Consider the following 20,779-nt stretch of genomic DNA (forward strand, 5'->3'; position numbering starts at 1 on the left):
TGGGTTCAAGGTGCTGTGGAGGCACTGGCTAGGGCACAAGAGAGTTTTAGTGTGGGGCTAGCTGGCAGGCAGCTCCCATACTGAAGCACTCACATGCCCCAGCTAGCCAGGGCAGTAAACATCTCTGTGTCTACATATGTGCTGCTGTGGAATATTTTACTCTACAGCAGGATAGTACTTGTATTTACTCCAGCCTACTAGGGGTGCACGAGTAGATGCTGAGACATTTATTACACAGCTAATTAGTCAACTGCACAGTAAATGTCTTGTGTAGACATGCCCCCTGTGAAGAGGATCAGCAGTATCTGATTTTCTGGTTATGTGTACACTGCATATTAAAGTGAATTAACTTAGGCATTGGAAGGAGTCTAGCCACAGCAGCACAGAAATTTCTTCATGGGCTAATTAAGTTAAGAAGCCTCCATGGGTGCATACACGCTTGCAGCAGCTCAAATAGAAGTGGTGAAAATCTGAGATGGGGCTTTTTGCCTCAGCACACATGCTCAGACATGCACTTTGTTGTGGAGCAAATTGTGCCACTTGGGGCAATATATCTCAGACCTGCAGCCAGATCTGCAGCGCAGTACCTGTGCTGTCCCCAGAAGTATAAAAAGCTGCCCTGGCAAGTAGCTCAGGGCTACTCGCTCTCAGGAGCTTCTGGGTCCCAGCCATTTGGTACCTCAGGACACTACCCCTGGTGCCAGCTAAACTGCTGAAGCAGCCCTGAAAGTTCCCTGCACCCTCTACCCACTGCAGCAGACTGGCAGTGGGGGCTGCTGCCTGGCTGTGACTTGCTGCACACCTGCCAGACCCTGATGGGGACTGTAGAGCCAGCAGAGGCATCTGCCCCTCTGGGCCAGCTGCCAGTGGGCTGTGTTTGCAGGGTTGGCCTCTGTGTGGCTCTACTGCCATGTGTGCCCCTTGTCTGGCTGTCTGGGCAGCTATTGCCCAGAAGATGTTCCGGGTGTGGTGGCCTGCTCTGAACTGTCAAAACATGTCCTCCTGGCCTCATTTGGCCAGGAGGTCAGCCACAGCCAGCTTGGTCCAAGGTGCCAGCTCTGAGCAGGCAGGAATTCTGGTGTTCCTTACTGGAAAACTGAAAAATCCCTGATAAAAAAATCCCAAAGTCACTCTGTAAAATACCCCAAAATCAATGTTCCTCCACAAGTAAAACAAAAGACCACTATAAAGAGAGTGAGACAGAGACAGCTATCAGTTGGGCAAAGTTTCATTGATATATCTACAGTGTTAAAGCAATGTGGAAGCCTACCAGTGTCTCTATCATAATAATAAAGTGAACTCTAAATACATGTATTCATGAATTCATGAAACATGAATATATATTTTGCTGCCCTCCCACAGGGCTACGGCCCCCACATAGGAGTTACGGCCCCCCAACAGAGGTTACAACCCCACACACAGTGGTTACGGACCCCCACAGGGGTTGTGGCCTCCCACGCAGGGGTTACAGCCCCCAACAAGGGCCAAATGGCCCCCATAGGGGCTACTGCATTCCCTACAAGGCCCACCTCAGTGCCCCAATTGCTGCCCCACCTGGCCCCATCCCCCACCAGCTGCTGCAGCCCCACTGATTGCAGCCTCACCCAGCCCCACCCTGCACTCCCTCAGACCCCCCCAGTGGCTGCCCCACCCAGACCCACCCCACAATTGCACCCCCAGACCTCCATGGCTGCCCCTCCAACCCCAGGCACCATCACTTTAAAAAGAAAAAAAATGCCTCTACTTACCCCAGGAGCAGGGGCTGGCGGGGCTCTGGGGTCTCCTGGCAGAGCCCTCCTGGGCAGCACAGGGCAACAGAGGACAGGAGGGCCCAAGCTGGGGCCACTGGGGCTGTCCCTCTGCCCTGTGCTGTGTGGGCAGGGCCTCAGTGATCCAGACAGCAGCTGGACTGCTGGTAAATGCCGGAGGGTTTTTTTTTTTTTCAACTTTTGGGATGCTGAGGTTGGGGAGCAGAGATCAGGGGCCTCAGAGGTCAGGGGGTGGGCTGGGCAGGACAGGGATTGGGGGGATGGGGGGATAGAGCCGGGTAGGAAAGTGATTGGGGAGTTTGGGGAGGCAGGCAGGGGTGGGGCAGGGATTGGAGGACTGGGGGTGTGGGCGGGGCCACCAGGGTCTGCCCCATAGTTCCCCCCCTCCTCCAGCCCCCTGACCCCTTATAGCACTGGAGCCCTGGTGCTGAAGCAGCTGCCTGCCCTGCATGGGCAGGCCGTGTGTTTCAGCACCAGGGTGAGGGGCCAACTACAGAGATGCTGTGGCAGCCAGAGCATCTCTGTGGAGGGCTCAGCCTCTGGTTGCCTCAGGGCATGGTCTGGGACTGTGCCCTACCCCTTTTTTTTTGAGCTTCATTTTTTTTAGACCACTGGATACCCAGGGGTCTAATTTTCTCCGCGCACTGCAAGGTTGCAGCACGGGGAGCATTTTTCCTTTCCTGCACGTGCCTCTTGCCCTATCTCAAAGGGGTTTGATATGGAGCAAGAGGCACATGCACACTTGTCTGGACGCACCCCATGTATCTACAGAACACTGCAGTAGGCAAACCCTAGCTGAGCAGGGCTTAAAAATGACTAGACACTTTATGAGTATCAAGAATACCCAGAGTTATGGTAATTCATTATAAAACTAAATTGTGGAAGGGATATTAAACCTCATTTTTCAGGGACAAGCTTAGCTGCTAAAACTCAGGATGAGATCTGATGAGGAAAGGCAGATTACTTTACATCATCCTTCTGCAGGGTTGGGATGCATCTGGGGCTGGCCACACTAAGAGGCAGGACACTGGACTAAAGGATCTCATGTCTGATCCAGCCTGGCAGTCCCCAAGTTCCTAAAGGAGGGAATGCTTTGTTTTTAAACATGTGGTGACAGTACGTGTCTAGATTCTCTTGACAAAGTATAAATTTAGCATTCTACTTCTGAATGAAGGGTATTTTTTTGTTGACCAAATGAATGTTACATCAGCCTAACTGAATGAGGTTTGGAAAAATGAAGCAGGAAAAGAATGATAGATTAATCGATTCATAAATTGTAAAGGGCTGGAAGGGACCTCGGAAGATTATTTGGTCCAGCCCCCTGAACAAGCACAAAAGACAACTGGGGTCAGGTGACCCCAGCAAGGTGACTGTCCAGTCTCCTCTTGAAGATTTCCAGGGTAGGCGATTGCACCACCTCTGGAGGGAGCTTATTTCACAGTCTGGACACCCTAACTGTGAAGTAGTTTTTCCTAATGTTGAGCCTGAAAAGGTCTTCCAGGAGTTTGTGACCATTACCCCTAGTTTTCCCCAAAGGTGCCCTGGTGAACAGTTGTTCACTGAGTCCTTGATGTACACCTCTGATGTAGCGATAAACTACATTAGTAATTGAAAACTGGAAAGCAGTTTAATCTAGTACCGCTAGTAGTCTGGCAGATCACAAACTTATTAAGGCCAATACAAATGTTTTCTCTTCACGGGGATGGAGTCATTGATTGATATAAAATATATTTTAATATTTTAAAAAATCATTACTATTTTATTTACCAAGGGTAAATTCTGATCAGGACCTGAACATTAGTTCCATCTAAACCTCCACCTCCAACTAAGGTGTGGAGTTTTATAGGTGTGAAAGACACTCAGTGCCCTTCCTTAGGTAGTCACATGGAAGGTTTAGGTCTCTTATCTTTAAGGATCCTGTTCCATTTGAAATCAATGAGAAAAATTCCATTGACTGAATGGCAGCAGGATTAGATCCCACAGTACAGGAACAACTTAGCCTTAGGGACTTCAGTGCAGCAAGATTTCCTTGTTTATTGCAGTTTACAGAAATGTCTTATGCTCTCTGCTTACCTGCAAATATTTTAACAGTAAAAACAACTTCAACAGACTTACAGCCAAAACCCTGGTCAACCCCAAATGATGGTCCCTTATTTTTCACCCATCTAATCCATCCTTATGCAGTTTTCTCAGCAAATGCCTGAGAACACATCAACTTTACAGTATGATCTGAAAGTCAACACGTTCTTTAATACTTCTTTCCTTAACTAAGAGTTAATGCCACATCATTAAAAATATTTTATACAATTGTTATCTGTAGAGTTATGTTTCTTCAGAATTGCAAAAAACATGAAATATTTTGCATAATTACTTTAGCTATTTTTAGGTTTGGATGTAAAAAGATTTGGAACAATAATTGTTGCAAAATAACTCATGATGTTTCTTTTTCATTTAACAGCAAAGAAGAAATACTGGCAACATCTGATGATGACATATGGAATAATTCAAGGACTTCAGGTACAACACCCAGTTTAATTAGTTCTTCCTTACTGCACATGTTAATTAAAAATAGATAATGAGATAAACAATCCAAGTATTCAAATATATTTTTGTTAACTCTTCAGGTGCAAATATCCCAGAAATTGTTTATTCGCAAGAGGAGGACAAAGACATGGAACCAATTAACAAAAATGTAAAAGATACAAGTGTGAAATACAATGAAGGCGATAATGAAGATAATGAAAAAGAATTAGAGTTGCTGGTAAGTGTTACAATTACATCTTCCATACTAGATTATATGAATCTATTTATGCTTCAAAGCCAGTGAAATGTCCCCTTTTTAACTGAGCTGGCTGATGTACTAATTTACAAATGTAAAGCCTTGTTCTGAATTTTCATTGCATCTCCATCTGAGTCAACAACAGAAGGTACTTTGATTTTAGTATACTGCATTAATTTCTTGTGGTCTTAAATTAATGACATCTCTCTCCTACTTCTTTAGCAAGGTCTGTCTCTAAATGACAGTTTGGAAGAATTAGAAGAGTAACATTTGAAAGATGTCTCTTCCTAGTGTCTGCTGAAAAGTATATACTTAACATAAACATTTTATATTTGGTAAAATTCCTATATTAATGGTCTTGCTAGGATTTTGCATTTCTTACAGGTTAACAATGGAACCCACCTCATAAACAAAATGCCAATTTCCATAATTTTAATAGGACAAATTATAGTTATCACACTAGACTTTTCTATATCTGTATTTAGTATTAATTTGTTATAATAAATTTCACACTCAGTGAACACTTAAATTACTTATTTTTTTCCTTTGGTTTGGCTTGAATTTTTCAGCATGGAGAAAGAAATGGCAATAAATGAGACATATACATCAATTTATTATTCTTGGTGCCTGTTCTGAGCTTTATCATTTGGTTACATAGATTCATAATCACAGATTATAATGGCTATCACCTGTGAAAGTGTGAATGCTGAATCAGACAAGAAAGGAAAATGAGTGCCCCTCTCTCTTTTTGATAAGGAAAAAGAGAATGACTTCCTCACACTTACATATGAAATTTTCTTAGCTCTAACTTGCAGAAAATTCAAAGTTGTCACCTATAGTGGGACCTCTCACCACCTGAAAGTCAACATCTCCATATTTTTTAAAGATCGAACATGCATTTTAAAAGGGCCATAAAAATCACATACTTTTCTCAATTTGCCCTGCTACAATGAGCTGGATCAAATATAACGATTTGTTTATAAATTATAGGGATTGCCCGTACAATAAATGAATGGGGGGAGATGTAATTTAGATGTTAATTTGCACTCTGCACTCTTTAATGAATTAAACAATGAAGGCTTATAATAGATGGAAATACAACCAAATCTTTGAAACCCACAGGCATTGGCTCACAAGACAGCTGTGCAGTTGACAAGTAACATGAGCCTTATGTGAGAAGAAGGGGAAATCGTAAGATTTGCATATAATTATTGAGATCATGCAAATGTCAGTTATGAGAAGGGAAAAAAAACACAGGCATCTCACTGTTAAATCCTGACAGTTGGCATCACCGAAGAGCTCAAATACATTTGAGCACCAGTTGGCAGAGGGTCATTAAAACAGAATTTGCAGAGACATTAGCTCCCTCACTTTTCTTTGAGTGACGTTTTACTATTAATAGTTTGCAGAGGCTTTGCAGAAAACATATTAATAAGAGAAACTGCAATGGGGTATCTACAGCAAGTGTAAATGTAAAAAGGGGTGCCCAAGAAACTATCCTCTAATTGATCAGCATGGAGCTATCATTGTGAGTATCCTAAAGTGAGAAGAGAGTGCAATGACAAGCAGGCATAGTTGAATAATACAATATGATATTTGGGAGCCAGGAAGGAGAGTGATTAGTTTCTAGCCTTTTACTTCACTAATCTCATTTCCAACTTATGCCTTATTATGTTGTCTAAAAACATTCTGGTTTGAAGGCTGCAAAAGGTCCCAAAGAGAAATGAAGCAAAGATAATCCTTACAGTATTTGTCTGTGTGCAAATGTGTCTTTGTTTTACTGGACAATACTGTATGTTACCAGGCTTTCATATACTGTATCAATTCTCTCACTTACAAAAAACCCAAAAAATTAGAAGTGAATGTGCAGAGAATGAATTAACCTCCCATTTAGAGCATGGTCTCTTTAGATTTCATTTGTATAAAATGTACTTGAAGCTTACTGAACTCATGAATAAAGAGAGAGTTCTTAATTCTGTTTTATTTCATGCTCCTTTTCAGCGTCACTATAAAGCTCATTACATATGTTAAAAAATACATACAATGCAAATTTTGCAAATGGTTCAGAACATGTTTCCATCAAAGCTTTGTTACTGAAAACAAAACTTCCCATAATGACATCCTGCCTTATTCATTTAGCATATTTTTATAAAGCTTTTTTTGATCATTTTTTCTATTCTATTGTTTCAGCTAAATCAGCACTTCACAGAAACTAGAAGTACTTCTTCCAGAGATGAAAGGAATTTATACACAACAGAGCCAGTTAATTTTCCAAATGAAGCCCAAGGACTGGAGAATAAGCTAACCCTTACTGAAACCAGCACCAACTTGCTTAGGCAGCCTGTGCCTATCAGTCCCTCCTCAGAAAATATTTTACAAGAGTTAGAAGAATTACATGATAATGATAACAAAAAATATTCCATAGGATATAATTATAGTCAGCCATCAGCACAGGAACCTACTGCAGGCTCTGTAAACATTAGTGAGCCGCCTTTGGAATGCACTGATACCGCCACCCTTTTATCACAGGAATATTTGCCTGGAACAAAGCAAAATGAGACTATCGGTACTCCTGATATTGTATCAAGCAGACAAGAAATGAGCTATGTGGATGTTTCAAAAGGTGAAACAGATAGCGCCTCAGGAAGTAAGATGACGGAGAGATTATTCATCAGTGAAGATGATGCTTATATCTATAAAGAGACCTATGAAACGAGACCAGAAGCAAGTTCTGCAGAGCATGATAAACCAATGCAATTAAGTGCATGTGCATTAGAAACACGGGATGACAATGCTAACCCAGCTGTAGAGCAGCACATGGTACACATGTCTTCCCAAACTCTAGATTCATTGTTGGCAGACACTGATAAAAGTGAAGAAGTCAACATGACAGAAAGCAAAGACCAGGTGCATGTAAGAACAGATTTATATGCTGGCATTTTTGCACATTCTGAAACACAAGCCACAGAGTTGCTATCAACTGTGGACAACAAACATGAAGACAATCCTTCACAAGCAGATGACCAGATTTGTTCCCATATAGCAGATAAAAGAAAGGCTGCAGGCTCTTGTGAAGTCACAGAGTTTACATGGGCAAGAGATAGAGGACACTCAGGCAACAAAAGCAGAAGAAAAGAAATCTCAAGCTATGTGGAAGAAAATCAAAGGGAGGAGGGATATAGTGAATTAAGTGATGACTTCAGGAGAATAGACAGTGGCTATCCAGATGCCACTCAATGTAGAGTGACTGTTTTTCACACAAGTGCTACAAGTGCTATGTCATTAAACCCAGATGATGTGTCCAGTACAAGGGAAAACGGTCATAAAGTTGTTGATGAAAGACTGTACAGTCAATGTTATTTTCCAACAAATAGCAATGTTTTGGAGACAGATCCCTGTCAACCTAAATCTGCGAGTATCCTTTCAGAGGATAAGAACAGAGTGGTACCAGAAAATCAAAGCTGGAGTGTTTCAGAAAGGCAACTGGTAGAAAGAGAGTGTGAAGCAAATAGATCAGAACATATTAAAGAACAAACAGATGGTAAAGTTACGTGGGGAATGCGGGATAATTCTGGGTGTGCAAATGTTACTCCCAGAGAAGAATTGTTTACCTGCCATGAAACGGTGGGATTTGAAAAGTCTTCCGTATCTGAGCATGATATTACACAGGAAGCAGAAGCAAGTACAGCTTATATAATTAAAACAACATCAGAAAGTGCTCCAGAAAAAATGTCTGCTAGCGAAAAAGCAGTAATTGCTAAGCTACCTCAAGAGACTGCACTAAGTGACAGGCCCACAGAGGAAAAGGAAACAGCGTTTGATACACATGAAGGGAGAAATGATGGTTCACATTATACTCTTTGTCAACGCAACACAGTGGGTGTATTATATGACACTGAATTTGAAAAGAAATCAGTTTTAGATATTTATAATGCACGCGAACATGAAACACTGCAAGGAGAAGCGATGTCTGTATGCAATATCACAGAAAGACTTGCCAAAGCAGAACATGACATTAGAAATATTCCACCTGCAGAGAAAACATTATGGGCTTCTGCTACAGAAGAAGAGAGTTTGGAACAGGATTTACATTCAGAAGAGTCATCTAAATCCCCCACAAATCCCCAGCTGTCTTTGTACGGTAAGGAGATTGAAGAGCTTCAAAAGGAGGAAAGCATTTTTGGAACACTTTCCCATTTGGGTGCTAAAAATGAAACCAAAATGCCACCTTCTGATACAAATATCATATCTAGTTACCATTACAAAAACTCTTCAGTGACATCTTCTGAAGAGTCTAGTAAGATAATTGCTGCTGAGGCAGAAAATACAGGGCATCCAAATACAGACTCTGCATTCAAACCACTCCCCAATGTTTCTGCTGAATCAGGATATGATTTCAATCCCACAAGTGAAATGACACATATTAATAAAACTCTCTCTCCTGAAGTTGAACACAAAGAAGCTCTTCAGAGTTCAGATCTGTTGACTTCTAGCAATGGAGGAGAAAAGAATATAGGCCAGTGTTTCCATCAAACAGAGTTCAGAAAAGATAAGTCATTAGGGCCAACGATTTTAATTAGTGAGCCTATTGAAGAAGCTGAAGAGACAGCGTCTCAGTCTGAAGGTTTAATAACTGAGGGAAAAATATTAAACTGGCATGATGGCTCCCAGCATGGAAGGCAGCATGTTTCTGATTCTGCTGATATTTCTGACCAGAAAAATGAAGCACATAGTTTACCTAGTGAGTCTCTAGTTTTAAAGCGTATCAGTCACAGAATCTTCTTTTTTCTTTTCTTTGTTGTATTCGTTGTAACGCTCTGTCATTATGATTTGACGGTTTGTTTTGCACTCTATCTGTTTTCCTTGTACTGGTTATACTGTGCCGGAGGAAGACGCAAGGAGTCTGTAAAGAAGGAGTAACCTCAAGGTTCATGGTCTAAAATTGTCTCCTGTACTTAAAATGTAAGGTTAGTACTCCTCAGCCCCTCAAAAGCATTTTAACTGTTAGATGGGAATATTCATTGTCAAAACCACAGCAAGTTTCTTCCTGAAGCACCTTTTTAAAAAAGAATGCATATGAAGCTTGTGCCTTCATATAAGTAATTATTCTATATAGGACCATTATATTTGGATCATTAATGCCTATATGAATATGAGATCTGAAGCACATCATGTTAAAATTAAGTACAGCTGCTGGTTCTTACCAGGCTATGAAGATGCAATGCTTCATATCTCTTCAGCACTTAAAAACACCATTTTCTTCCATTTGTTTTTTGTAGTAAAGCTTACATTTTTTCTGAACATTTTTCTAAGGTTTTGTATAGTAGTTAACACAGAGAATGGCATTATGGTAATACTGACACTGCAACTGATAATCTATTTTGAGAGATGAAAACTGTAGACTAAATAGTTCTTTCAAATTTTTATTTCATTGTTTTGAGGTAGTGCAATAATAATCATCGTTATTGAAAAATGTCAAGCTTTGACTCCAGTAACATTATGTAACTTTGGCAAGCTAGTTGACCTGCTTCCATACCATGGAGGTGTAAAAGACTGAAGGATACACCTGTGAGCCCATTATCACTCACTTCCACAAACATTCATAACTGGGATGTTTTCAAGTGATGTTTATATATTTGCAAAGGATGACTAGAGAGAGCATTTCATTAGATTTAAGATATTCATATCTACAAAGCACTGAATAAAAAAAGGAATTGAATGCTTTGATTGTTTTCAGAATTGGCGACACTGCCTTTTTTATTTACGGGTTTTTAACTAGGTCTTATTATTCAACAGCAGAAAAGCCTAAAAGGAAAACATGGGGCATGATCCCAGCATTCAATAAGTTGGTTTTGTGCTGCAGATTAGCCCCAAGTCTACGCTGGTGAGACAGATGGGAGAATTCCACTACAAGGGGCATGCTGTGGAGTTCACTGGCTCTGAGCTACTCTTGTCCAGTTTAGCAGCAATCCAGCAGTATGTCACAAAAGGAAAGGAGCATCTGGAGCATGCTGCACTCTTACAGTTGGGATCCCGGAAAAGTTCAGTGAAAAGGGGACACTGCAGCCAAGCATAATGCAACACCCCCACCTTGAGACTACGCAATGTTACTGGAGTCCCAGAGACTGAGAAAGGAGAAGAGTGGCTTTGAGCACTCCTCAGCCTTTCACCTCTGCACAGCTGAGGACAGGGCCGTGGTGAAATTATATAGTGGCTGTGAAAGAGATAGGTGCAATATATGAGTAAGCTAGATAATCAAAATAACATGACCATTATTTGCTTAGCACTGAAGCAGATTTTAGCATTTGGCTAAAGACTGTTTACATATTTCAGGATGTTGAAAGACCCTGCGACAGGAGTGACCTTAACACTCCTGCTCTCCAAGAGGGCAAAAATGCAGCATCATGGAAATGATGCGTTCTGTGGGGTGGAGATATATGTGAAAACCTACTTCTGGCTAGATGCATGGACTGTTTTGGACAGTAATCCAAGTGGGTGATATTAGTGGTATCTAGAGTGGTATCCACTTTGTATGGCTGGCAGAAAAAAGGTTGCCACACTTGCCCAGAAGCTCAATGGTATTTAGGTGATCAAATCCCATTGAAATAATTGGAATAAATCCAATAAAGGACTTAGTTGCCTAACTCAAATTTTGTGATGTAAAAACCCCTGAGCTGCCACCTACCCCTGAAGGCACCTAAAATCCATAGACATCATACTGTCTGACCCTAAAATTTCCCAGGCACTCAGAGCTGCACCTCTTTGCCTAGCCAGAATTGCATCAGTCTGCAGAATTCATGTGTAAACCCCACTGGGATCCAGAAAGTAGGCATTCACCCACTTAAGTAACTGAGGGGCCCAATCTCGTATGTGTTCTCAGAGTACAGATAATACACATCTGTTAGGATTGTGCTTCTCACAAATATGGACATGGCTGTCTTCTAGTAAGAAGTCAGGTGTGGTAACAACGGTGCTTTTCACATTTTATATAAAATTCTAGTGGGAGATTTAGGTTATAAGTCCTCCCCAGCCTAAGAGGGTTCAAATTCATATATTTCATCTGGACAAATGAGAAAGGAGAATACCTAACTCACTAGGTAGAGGCCAGGCTGGGACAGGGACACTGTCAGTTCTTCCTGTGGAAGACATGCCACTGTGCAGCAATAAAAAGACAAGATTCACTGGGTTGTAGGCAGCATTGTTTGCTAGTCTAGTGGTTAGGGCATTTACCTGGGAGGAAACTATTTCTTTATCACCTGCCTATTTAATATGAAATACAGAGACAGTCTTCAGATTAGGGACCAGATCCAGGTCTTCCCCATCAAAGTGAGTACATGAGCCACTAGACTACAGAGCCATGTCCCCACTTGTATTCTCTTTCTGTGCAGTTAATCAAGCACTCTGTTGCCCACATTTCCAACAGGAGCAATAGCCGGGTATTCTTTTCAGAATAACCTGTAGTCTGTTGGCTAGGGAACTCTTCTGGGAGGCTGGAGATGTGTGCTTGAATCTTCTCAAACTGAGCAGAGAAGTGAATCCATATCTACCACTCCTGGAGCTGTGTAGTAAGGAGTAGGCTACTGTGTAAAAAGTGACCTTTTCCCTCACCTTGTGTCCTTAAGGAAAAAGGAGGGGATCCCACTTAGTTCTTTAAAAAACGGCTATAGCTAACAACCTTCAAGAGAGGGTCCAGAGCTATGGATCTTAAGTAGCCAGTGGGGCCTCTTTGCAACCCTAAGTGGGATGCTTAACTCTTGAAGATGGGTGGTATTTCTAATACAGCCCTGCGCTTAGCCTTTTACCTTTTGTGGCTTCCATCTCACAGTACTGGCTGCTTTGGATATGCTTCTGAGACAAATCCCATGTGTTGGATATGGGGCAAGTGCCTAGTCCAGGATTCTGGTTTCCAGCCAGCAAGAGCCTAACAAAGGCACAGTATAGAAATGACTGCTGCCTCTCAATTTTAGGTCCCCATAGCCCCCTTTTTGGATCGAGCCCTAAGCACCTAAACACCTTTGAGTGTCTGGGCCACAGTCCATGTTGAAAATATACAGATGGATTCCAGCCATAAGGGAATGAGGCTAGCTTGGTTAAGGTGATCACAGAATATTGAGGGCCTGTCAGGGTGTGCACTCTGGAGAAGCTCTTGCTCATTAGTTTGACCTAGCAGTCAGGACATCCTGGAAAAATGGGGAAATGTTGGTGTGGTAAGCACCTTGTATTTAATTTAGTGACTGCATGTGGTTTCTTTCATTTATTTTAACTCAAATTCTTTGTTTAGTTGTTCTACACTCAGTCTTAGGTCATCTGGCCTATGATGGTGAGAAAAGGGAAAGGAGGAGAATGGTGGGCCTGTGCTTAAGTGAGGAAGAAAGCACAGGGACTACATCCCTAGATCAGGATTTGAGGAATGTCCAGATAAAATTAAGGAGAGAAGAGGTATGTGCAGAAAAGAACAGAGAAGATGAATAATGTGTGGATTTGAGCTGAACAGATGTGATCTACTTTGTATGGATATTCACTCAAAAGAAAAAAGTATACTACAAATTTGTATGTTATCATATATCTTAAACCATTAACTGGAGATCAACTAAATTATATTTTAATGTTTCTGTCTATTTCTATTATAAATACATACAGTAAGATAGCTCCAAATGGCTTTATTCCTGAATCCAATGGGTTAAGAATTTCTAAATCTGCCATTTTACCATGTACAAACATTCTGAGTTGTAATTTAGGATAAATATTTGAATGCTAGAATAAGCATAGTTTCATCTAAATACAAGTGGAATGCTGTTAGCATTTCTCATATTTGAACTGGGATTTCTGCATTCTATATTTAAGATGTTTAGTCAGGAGATCATATCTTATGACTGCAAAACATAAGTCTAGATTGATCTGTGAACACAGCTGCTGAACTGTTACTTATGCACTTAAAACAACAAAGCAACTTATTTTGTCTTTTGTATTTAACATTTGATAAGATATCCTTTCAAAATCCTCTTATCTTTATTTGTAGTATAAAAACAGTGCCCTTATAATATTGGAAAAACACTCAACTTTATGTTTCTACTTATTTCAATGAAGAAATCATTTTTGGCTGTAAAATGTTGCTTTTCCCCAGTGATTCACTTTTAATTTGTCCAATACTTCTGATAGCTTGATTCTTGTTAGCCAGTAATGGTTACATCTCCCAACAAAGCAAAACAGATGGTATGGTTTTTTATAGATGAGTCTATGATTATGAGAGGCCCAACACCAATCTAATATAGAGATTAAGCTATATTTTATCATGAAAGTCTTTCCTTACTGTATCAGGAGTACAAGGTAGGGTATACCTCCTGGCTGCTGCCTGAGCTATACATGTAATGGATAAATATGTCTTTTTATTGCAGCATTTCTATACTGCTGGAAGTAAAATTCTGGAAAAAAAATCAAGTGAGGTTTGTATCAGGGCACTTGATTGTTAGGAGATAATGAGGCTAAACCTTACCAGTAATGTCAAAAATGCATTGTGTGGTTGATTGCTGGTTGCCATCGGGGAACTTCTGGCTCTGCAGTATGTAGATTGCAGACAGCAGAGGGACGTGGCACAGAACAGTGACTGCAGGCTTCTGAGGAGCTATTTTTGTTCATCACAATAGAGGTGACTGCACATGCATACCTCCTGCTGCAGCCTTTGCTTTCACAGACCCAGTAATACGCATGGAGTCTCTGTGTGGGTGGGAGGGATAGGGAGTTTCTGAGTATGGCTGCAAGGAGACAGTGTTGGGGCTAGATTCACTAAGGGAGTCAGAAAAGTCAATGAATGGCCTTGCTGACAATGCTTGTCACATCTAATGTTCAGGCACCTAGCTAGCTGTTTGGAAACCACAATCTTTAGTTAGGCATCTAACCTCTATATACATTGTGCAAAGAGTATTAGGCACCTCTGAAAGGGATTCACAACAGTCAGCAGGCAAAGTGGGGATCTGCTCCAGGTAGTCGATGGGAAATACAGAGGTAGGTTTAAATCCTGTCCCTCTCAAGTGCAAGATTTAAGAGATGTCTAACTCTAGTTCGCAAGGAGGCACTGATGTCAGACTGTGATTTATATCCTAGAACCCTCTCCTGGAATTAAGCTTGCAAATCATTCCTTTTGAAAACAGAGCAGGGGTCGCACATTTCCTATAAAGCATGACTGACAGATGGTTGTGTTTCCACTTTCTGTACAATAGCTTTGTGACTAAAGCATGTCAGATGTCTTTTGTGCACCTCGGTATATGGTTTTAAGGTTAGCGGTAGATTTCCTGAGCCTGGAAGATTATGTTTGTGGGAGAGGAAGAATAGGAAGGAAAGGGGTGGAGTTGGGATGCTATTCTGACCTTGGGAGAGTTGATTTGGTTGTGGTCCTGAGCTGGGGCTATTGGTTCAGCTTGGTAGGAAAAGGGGAATTTTTCAGACTAAACCCGATTGGGGGTTGAACAGTGTTTCTCAGATAATGCAGTTGGACTGAAGAGGACTGAAGGGTCTTAGCTGGTGGTAATGGTGTAGACTGACAGAAAGGAAGGAAAGGAGTGACCTGATGAATAAGCCTATAGGTGAATTAAGTTGCATCTCTGAATGGGAGGTTGCAAAGTAAGAGCTAGACTGGAGGTGTGAATGGTTCCAAGAAAAAATATCACACCAACAATAGCCAATTGTAAGGTTTCTGAGCTGATTTCTCTAATTACGTGACTATAGTTCAGACAAAAGGTATAAGCAGAGTATTAGGTCTATAGACAGAAGCTGCAGAAATTCAAGTACATGATAATACACTAGAACACTTTTATCCATTACCAGTTCATGGAGATGTAGCAGAAAATGTCTTGGTTAGCTTCCTGCCCCTAATATTTGGTAGGCAGAAAATCTGGCCTCAGTACTGTTGTCCAGGCAGTACTCATAAACACTATAAAATTCCTGAAGAGGACTTTCTCTGGGAGTGGCCACAGAGCTGCTCTATGGGTGGCTACTAAGGTCCATTTTCACTGAGGTAAAGCCAAAAGACCACAATTCTTAGCTGCCCTGAGTGTGTGGGGGCTAGCGTGTACACTAAGTAACAGTCAAGTTTACATTCCTCCCATCCTGAGGTTACTCTTTGTTGGCATGGTGTCCTAACATAATTAAGACTATTGTTATGCCTACTCTACTTTGTGCCAACTGTCAATAGCTACAGGAGGAGATTAAGATCTCCAGGAGCTACTGGGACATATGGGAGTACTTGGCATGCTCCCTTTTACCTGACTACAGGGAAGGAACAGTATAAGAACTGCTACAGTACCTCTGCCTCTCATGATGGTTTCTTTCCTCTCCCCTGGAGGAAATCTTTCTAGCATTAATTGAACAGCACTAAAGCAGAAGGAGACTAGGAAGAAATAGACTGCCCTGGAATGCCATATGCAATGTCAGTGGGAGATGATGCCTCTGTCTATATTTCAGCAAGGAGAATTAGAACTTTTCTGCTGATGGAAAGTTCAGCAGATATTGAGGACATCAGCTTGATCCCTTTAGACCATAAAGGGAAATATCTTCCATTCCCAAGGCAGTTAGGAGATATGAATAGCTTAACTAGGCCAGGGCAAGTAGGGCAAGAGCTCAAAGCTCCAAATAAGAAAGGGTGTCAGAATTGTCCCCAGGAGTCTTTGCCATGGCAGGAACAGCCCTGCATTGCCGTGCCCAGCCAGCAGTGTTTCTTGGGGCAGGAGATGAGAACAGTGAGTAGAATGGTGCTCTCAGTGAGTAGATTGGGCTCTCAGGGAGGTTGCTGTCACCTGAGAACAGCTGATACTGCTACACTCACCCCAAATCTACCCTGGTCAGTAGGGCTGTGTGGAGCTTCGGCCCTGATTTGATTCAGCAGAGATTCGGTGGCCGAATCTCCAAATCTAAATTGAATCAGGAGACCCTTTAATCTCTCCGAATCAAATCAGAACCCTCCGAATCAATTGGGATAGATTCAGAAAGATTTGGAGATTTGGACATAGACACAGCTTTAAATGTTTTTTGTACATACCTCAAGGTAGCAGGCGGCTCATGAATGCTATGATGCTGGGTGGATGGAGCATCCCACAGGAGCGTGGGGGTGCTCCCCAGCGCACTCCGCAGCAGATCAAGTACTCCCTGAATCAACAACTGGTGCCTCCTGGGTCTGGGGGGCATCCAGGGTCCCCTTGTGGCTGCTCACCGAGCCTGGAAGGTTTAGGGGGGGCCCACCGCGTGCTCCCCAGTGGACCCAGAAGTGGACCAAAAGTACTTCCAATCCACTTCTGGGTTCACTGCCAAGCATGTGGGGGCCCCCTGCACTCTTGTGGGATGCTCCATGTGCCCCAGCATCACAGCATTCACAAGCCATGCCTGGTACCTTGAGGTATGTAGAAAAAACATTTACAGCTGTGTCTATGGCTGAATTGCTGAGTCTCTGAATCAGCATTGAATCTTCAGATTTGGATTCGGCCGAATCTAATCGGGGACAGTATTCTGAATCAATGAATTGAATCACTGTCCCCAATTCAGGCCAGATCTGAATCTGAATCAAGTATGACCCACTTCACACACCCCTACTGGTCAACATACCTCCACTACTCCCAAACTCTAATGCTGGGTGTTCATTGAGTTTGCTAAGCCTCTGGTAGATGCATTGAGTAACCCCTGCATCTATACACACACTTTTTTGTGGAATGTCTGAATAAGCTCCTCATAGTCAAGCTACCTCTATCCAAGCTGTCTCAGGGCACAGACTTCCTGTGGAAGAGAGTCAGAGGATCCAGCATTTGTGGATGAATTAAGAAGATGGTAAAAAGTTGTCAGATGAGATAAGTTTCACTCTCTTTTCTAATTTCATTATATGCACTAGCTCATCTATCAGCAGCTTTAGTCAGGGTTTCATCGAGTAGACACCAACCACAGGAGCAAGTAGCTTGTTTACACTTTAGGATTTGGCTCTTCAACTTATAAGTTATTTCCCAGGAGACCGTATCATTTGACTAATGATTTAATCTGTCTCTTCCTTTACAAACCTTTATCCAGAGTATGTTTCTTTCACTGTTAGTTATAGAACAATATATATGGACACTCTAAAGTATAAATTACTTTTTTACACAGCTCTATGATGTATTTTTAGTGCAGAGTGATACTGTTGTATTGTTCAACGTTTATGGTGAATTTAGAAAGAGCCTTAAAATTGAAAGAGCGAGAGAGAGAGAGGAAGAAAGAGACACAGCAAGTTTGGGTATATACTAGTGTGTGCTAGAAGTGAAAAGGTAAAAGAATAAAAAAGTGGAGTATTAACTAATTCTAAATTCAGAATGTGCTTGTGATTAATATAACACAACTCTCTAATATTAACTCTACTCCAGAACAGGCCAGAAAGCCAGTCAAGCCTGTTTTGTTTTTTTTGCCTGTGGTGATGATAATAATGATGAAGGCACTAGTAATAGAAATCTGTTTGACAAAGAACTGTATTCTCTGTGATAAAGGAGATGCTTCACTTTTTGTCAGACAGTCTACAATAGATTCACTGCTGTAAGCAGAGACCGCTTAGATGGAATGGCCAGTATGTTCTAAAAGCCAACTTTAGGTTGGGATACTACTTCCACATTTCACGTATTCCACTCATGTGACAGATATTGCCCACTTTACCACTTATGTCTTGAAGCACTTACATTTGGCTTTCCTATGCTAAAATGCCCAATAAACTGCAAGCATAGTAACACACTACTCATTTGATAATGTATAATTTGGTGGTGCAAAGAAATGTGTAGATAAAACATCTTATCTTGAAATTATCACACATAGTGAGAGATAAAGTGCAAGAAATCCAACACTAGCAACTGCTGCTATGACCTTTCAGACTAGCTGACCTGGTCAAACTTACACCTGTAGCTGTACATCAACTTTTAGTGCAGACATACTATGTTAGAAGCAAACAGAGAAGTTTTTTTTTTCCGAATGTGTGTTGTCTGATAGTGTGACTTGTCATATACTGAATATAACCTCCTTTGAATCCTGCAAAACTAAAGATCCTGCAAATTCAATAAACATTAACTATAAATTAAATGAATTAAAATTGTAATGTCATTAATTCTAATTTTTATGAAGTGTTGCACCATGTTGCATTGTGCAGGAATAGGGCTGTTTGACTAACAGTCTGACTATCAATAATTTGAAATAAATCTGAATTTTTAGCATATTGATTTTTATAATAGCTTTCAAACATGTGAAAATCATTTCTGCAATCCTTAGCAGTAGAGCCAATGAAAGATTTATGTGCCTACAAGTTAAAAGTGGAATCCAGAATCCTCTATTAGGTGCCTGTGGTCTTTGTACAGTGGATAGGGAGAGATAGGTGCCTCAGAATGGGAATTAAAAAAGACGGCATGTGGAGCAGGAAGCTGCCTAGAGCAGTGGTTTTTAACCTGTGGTCCATGGACCCTTGGGGGTGTGCAGATTAAGTCTAAGGGGTCCACAAAAGGTGACTGTGATCAATCAAAAGTATGTGAATACCCACATTTACAATTCAAAAGTGTCTGCATCTCCATTTGAAACTTCCAGAGGGGTTCACACCTCCATTCCATTTTTTTTTCAGGGTCTGCAAATGAAAAAAGGGTTGAAAACCACTGGCCTAGAGCCAGACAATAGGGAATGCAGCAGTTTCTTAAATGCTGCCCTCCCTTTGGAGTATAGGTATATACTTGAACCTTGAGTCACAAACCTCTGTCATTTGGGGAACTACAAGATAGAATTCACTGTTAAATCTGTTCTTTGAACAAATGGAACAAATGTATAACCATTAGAGAAGAAGGTGATGGTGGGGGTGTTGTCCACCTTCCATATTATCACTTGGTGATTACAGTATTTACGGAGGAAGTGAGAGAGCAAGATTCACTGCTGTCCTTCTCCTGAGGGGGCTTAAACTCACAGCTGGCTCTCTCAGAAAAGTTCTTTAACTATTATTTGATAGACTAATGATTCTTAGCCAGGGTGCCAGTGACAGTCTTTGAAGGTTGCCACCAGAAGAAAGGAGATAAGCACTGGCTCAGTAAGGAGATAAGTGAAGCTTGTCCCTGGAAGCTGCTCCTCTTTCCAAGCTCTTCTTCAAGCAGGTAAGCACTATAATAAATAAATTAGTTCTTGAAATGAGGTTCCAGTCAAAACCCCAAGGTTATGGAGAACTCTAAAAAGGATGAGAACCACTGTGAAAGACTATCATTGGTGAGTGCACTCTGTCATCCTGTTGAAGCTTGACTACTGGGCTGGAAAGACTGCAGAATTCATGAGCCAGACAGAGACTGAAAGACTCTAACTTAGTGTCTAGGCTGGGAGGGAGGAGTCCTGCATTTGGATTCCTACTTCAAGGACTTTATTTTATCCAGTGACTATTTAATGTAATATAAAGGAACAATTTCTGGATCTTTGACCAGAAGCCAGGAATCTCCCCTCCATGTGAACGCCATAACTACTAGGCTACACAGCCAAGCTTCCTCTTGGTCTCATTCTTTCATTCTCTCTCCCTCCTCAATATATCTTCCTTTTTTTTCACATACTGGCACAGAACCAGTAGATGCAGTGCGGATGGCTCACTCAGAATAGCCTAACGATTAGGGAACTTTTCTTGGAGGTGAGGGGGATAAGGGCGTGACATCTCTCGGACTTAATAGGGAAGTGAATGGGAGCCTTCCACTGCCTGGGTTACTACTCTAAGCACTATATAAAAGGTGGCTACTACTTGCCACATTTTCAAAGAAAGCAGGCAGTGCTGCATTTTGTGAGGAGTTTGATCCTGACACTGAGAACACCTAGACTAAGTACAGCCAGTCAAAAAACCAAAGGCTGATTCAATCCTTGCAGGTTAGTCTAAGCTGTATAGATGGAACTGATAAGCAAGTGAACAGCCATTCACTTTTGATTCCAGAAATGCAGCCACGTGCCTGAAGTGGCTGAAGCCAGAAATCAGGGGATGCTAGAGCATGCCTCCCTGCTTGGCTGGATCAGACAGCTTGGGCCAAGGCTAGCCCATCCACCCTGTGAGGGGGTGGTTTTCAGGGGAGGAGCAAAGCATCCTGGGATGCTGAGGGACTATGAACTAACTTGAATCTGGAGTGGATTTAACCTATGTCAATTAAATCTGACACTACATCCATCTAAGTTGATCTTAAACTGGTTTTGACCTTTTTGAAAGGGGTTTACATGCACTGAACTTCTGTTGTGTTACAGA

General features: G+C 41.6%; 1 protein-coding gene across 1 annotated transcript in view; it reads left to right on the plus strand.

Moving 5' to 3' along the window:
- Positions 1-18,621, plus strand: part of PPP1R3A (protein phosphatase 1 regulatory subunit 3A) — a 54,097-nt gene extending 35,476 nt beyond the window's left edge. The window contains exons 2-4 of the mRNA XM_090042272.1: positions 4,228-4,286; positions 4,394-4,530; positions 6,739-18,621. Coding sequence (XP_089898398.1) covers positions 4,228-4,286; positions 4,394-4,530; positions 6,739-9,468 — 2,926 coding nt within the window. The 3' untranslated portion in view covers positions 9,469-18,621. The remainder of the gene's footprint in view (positions 1-4,227; positions 4,287-4,393; positions 4,531-6,738) is intronic.
- The last annotated feature ends 2,158 nt before the right edge of the window (positions 18,622-20,779 follow it).

Source organism: Crocodylus siamensis, chromosome 4 (genome assembly GCF_052110815.1).
Source record: "Crocodylus siamensis isolate JL-2025a chromosome 4, ASM5211081v1, whole genome shotgun sequence".
NCBI classification, from domain to species: domain Eukaryota; kingdom Metazoa; phylum Chordata; order Crocodylia; family Crocodylidae; genus Crocodylus; species Crocodylus siamensis.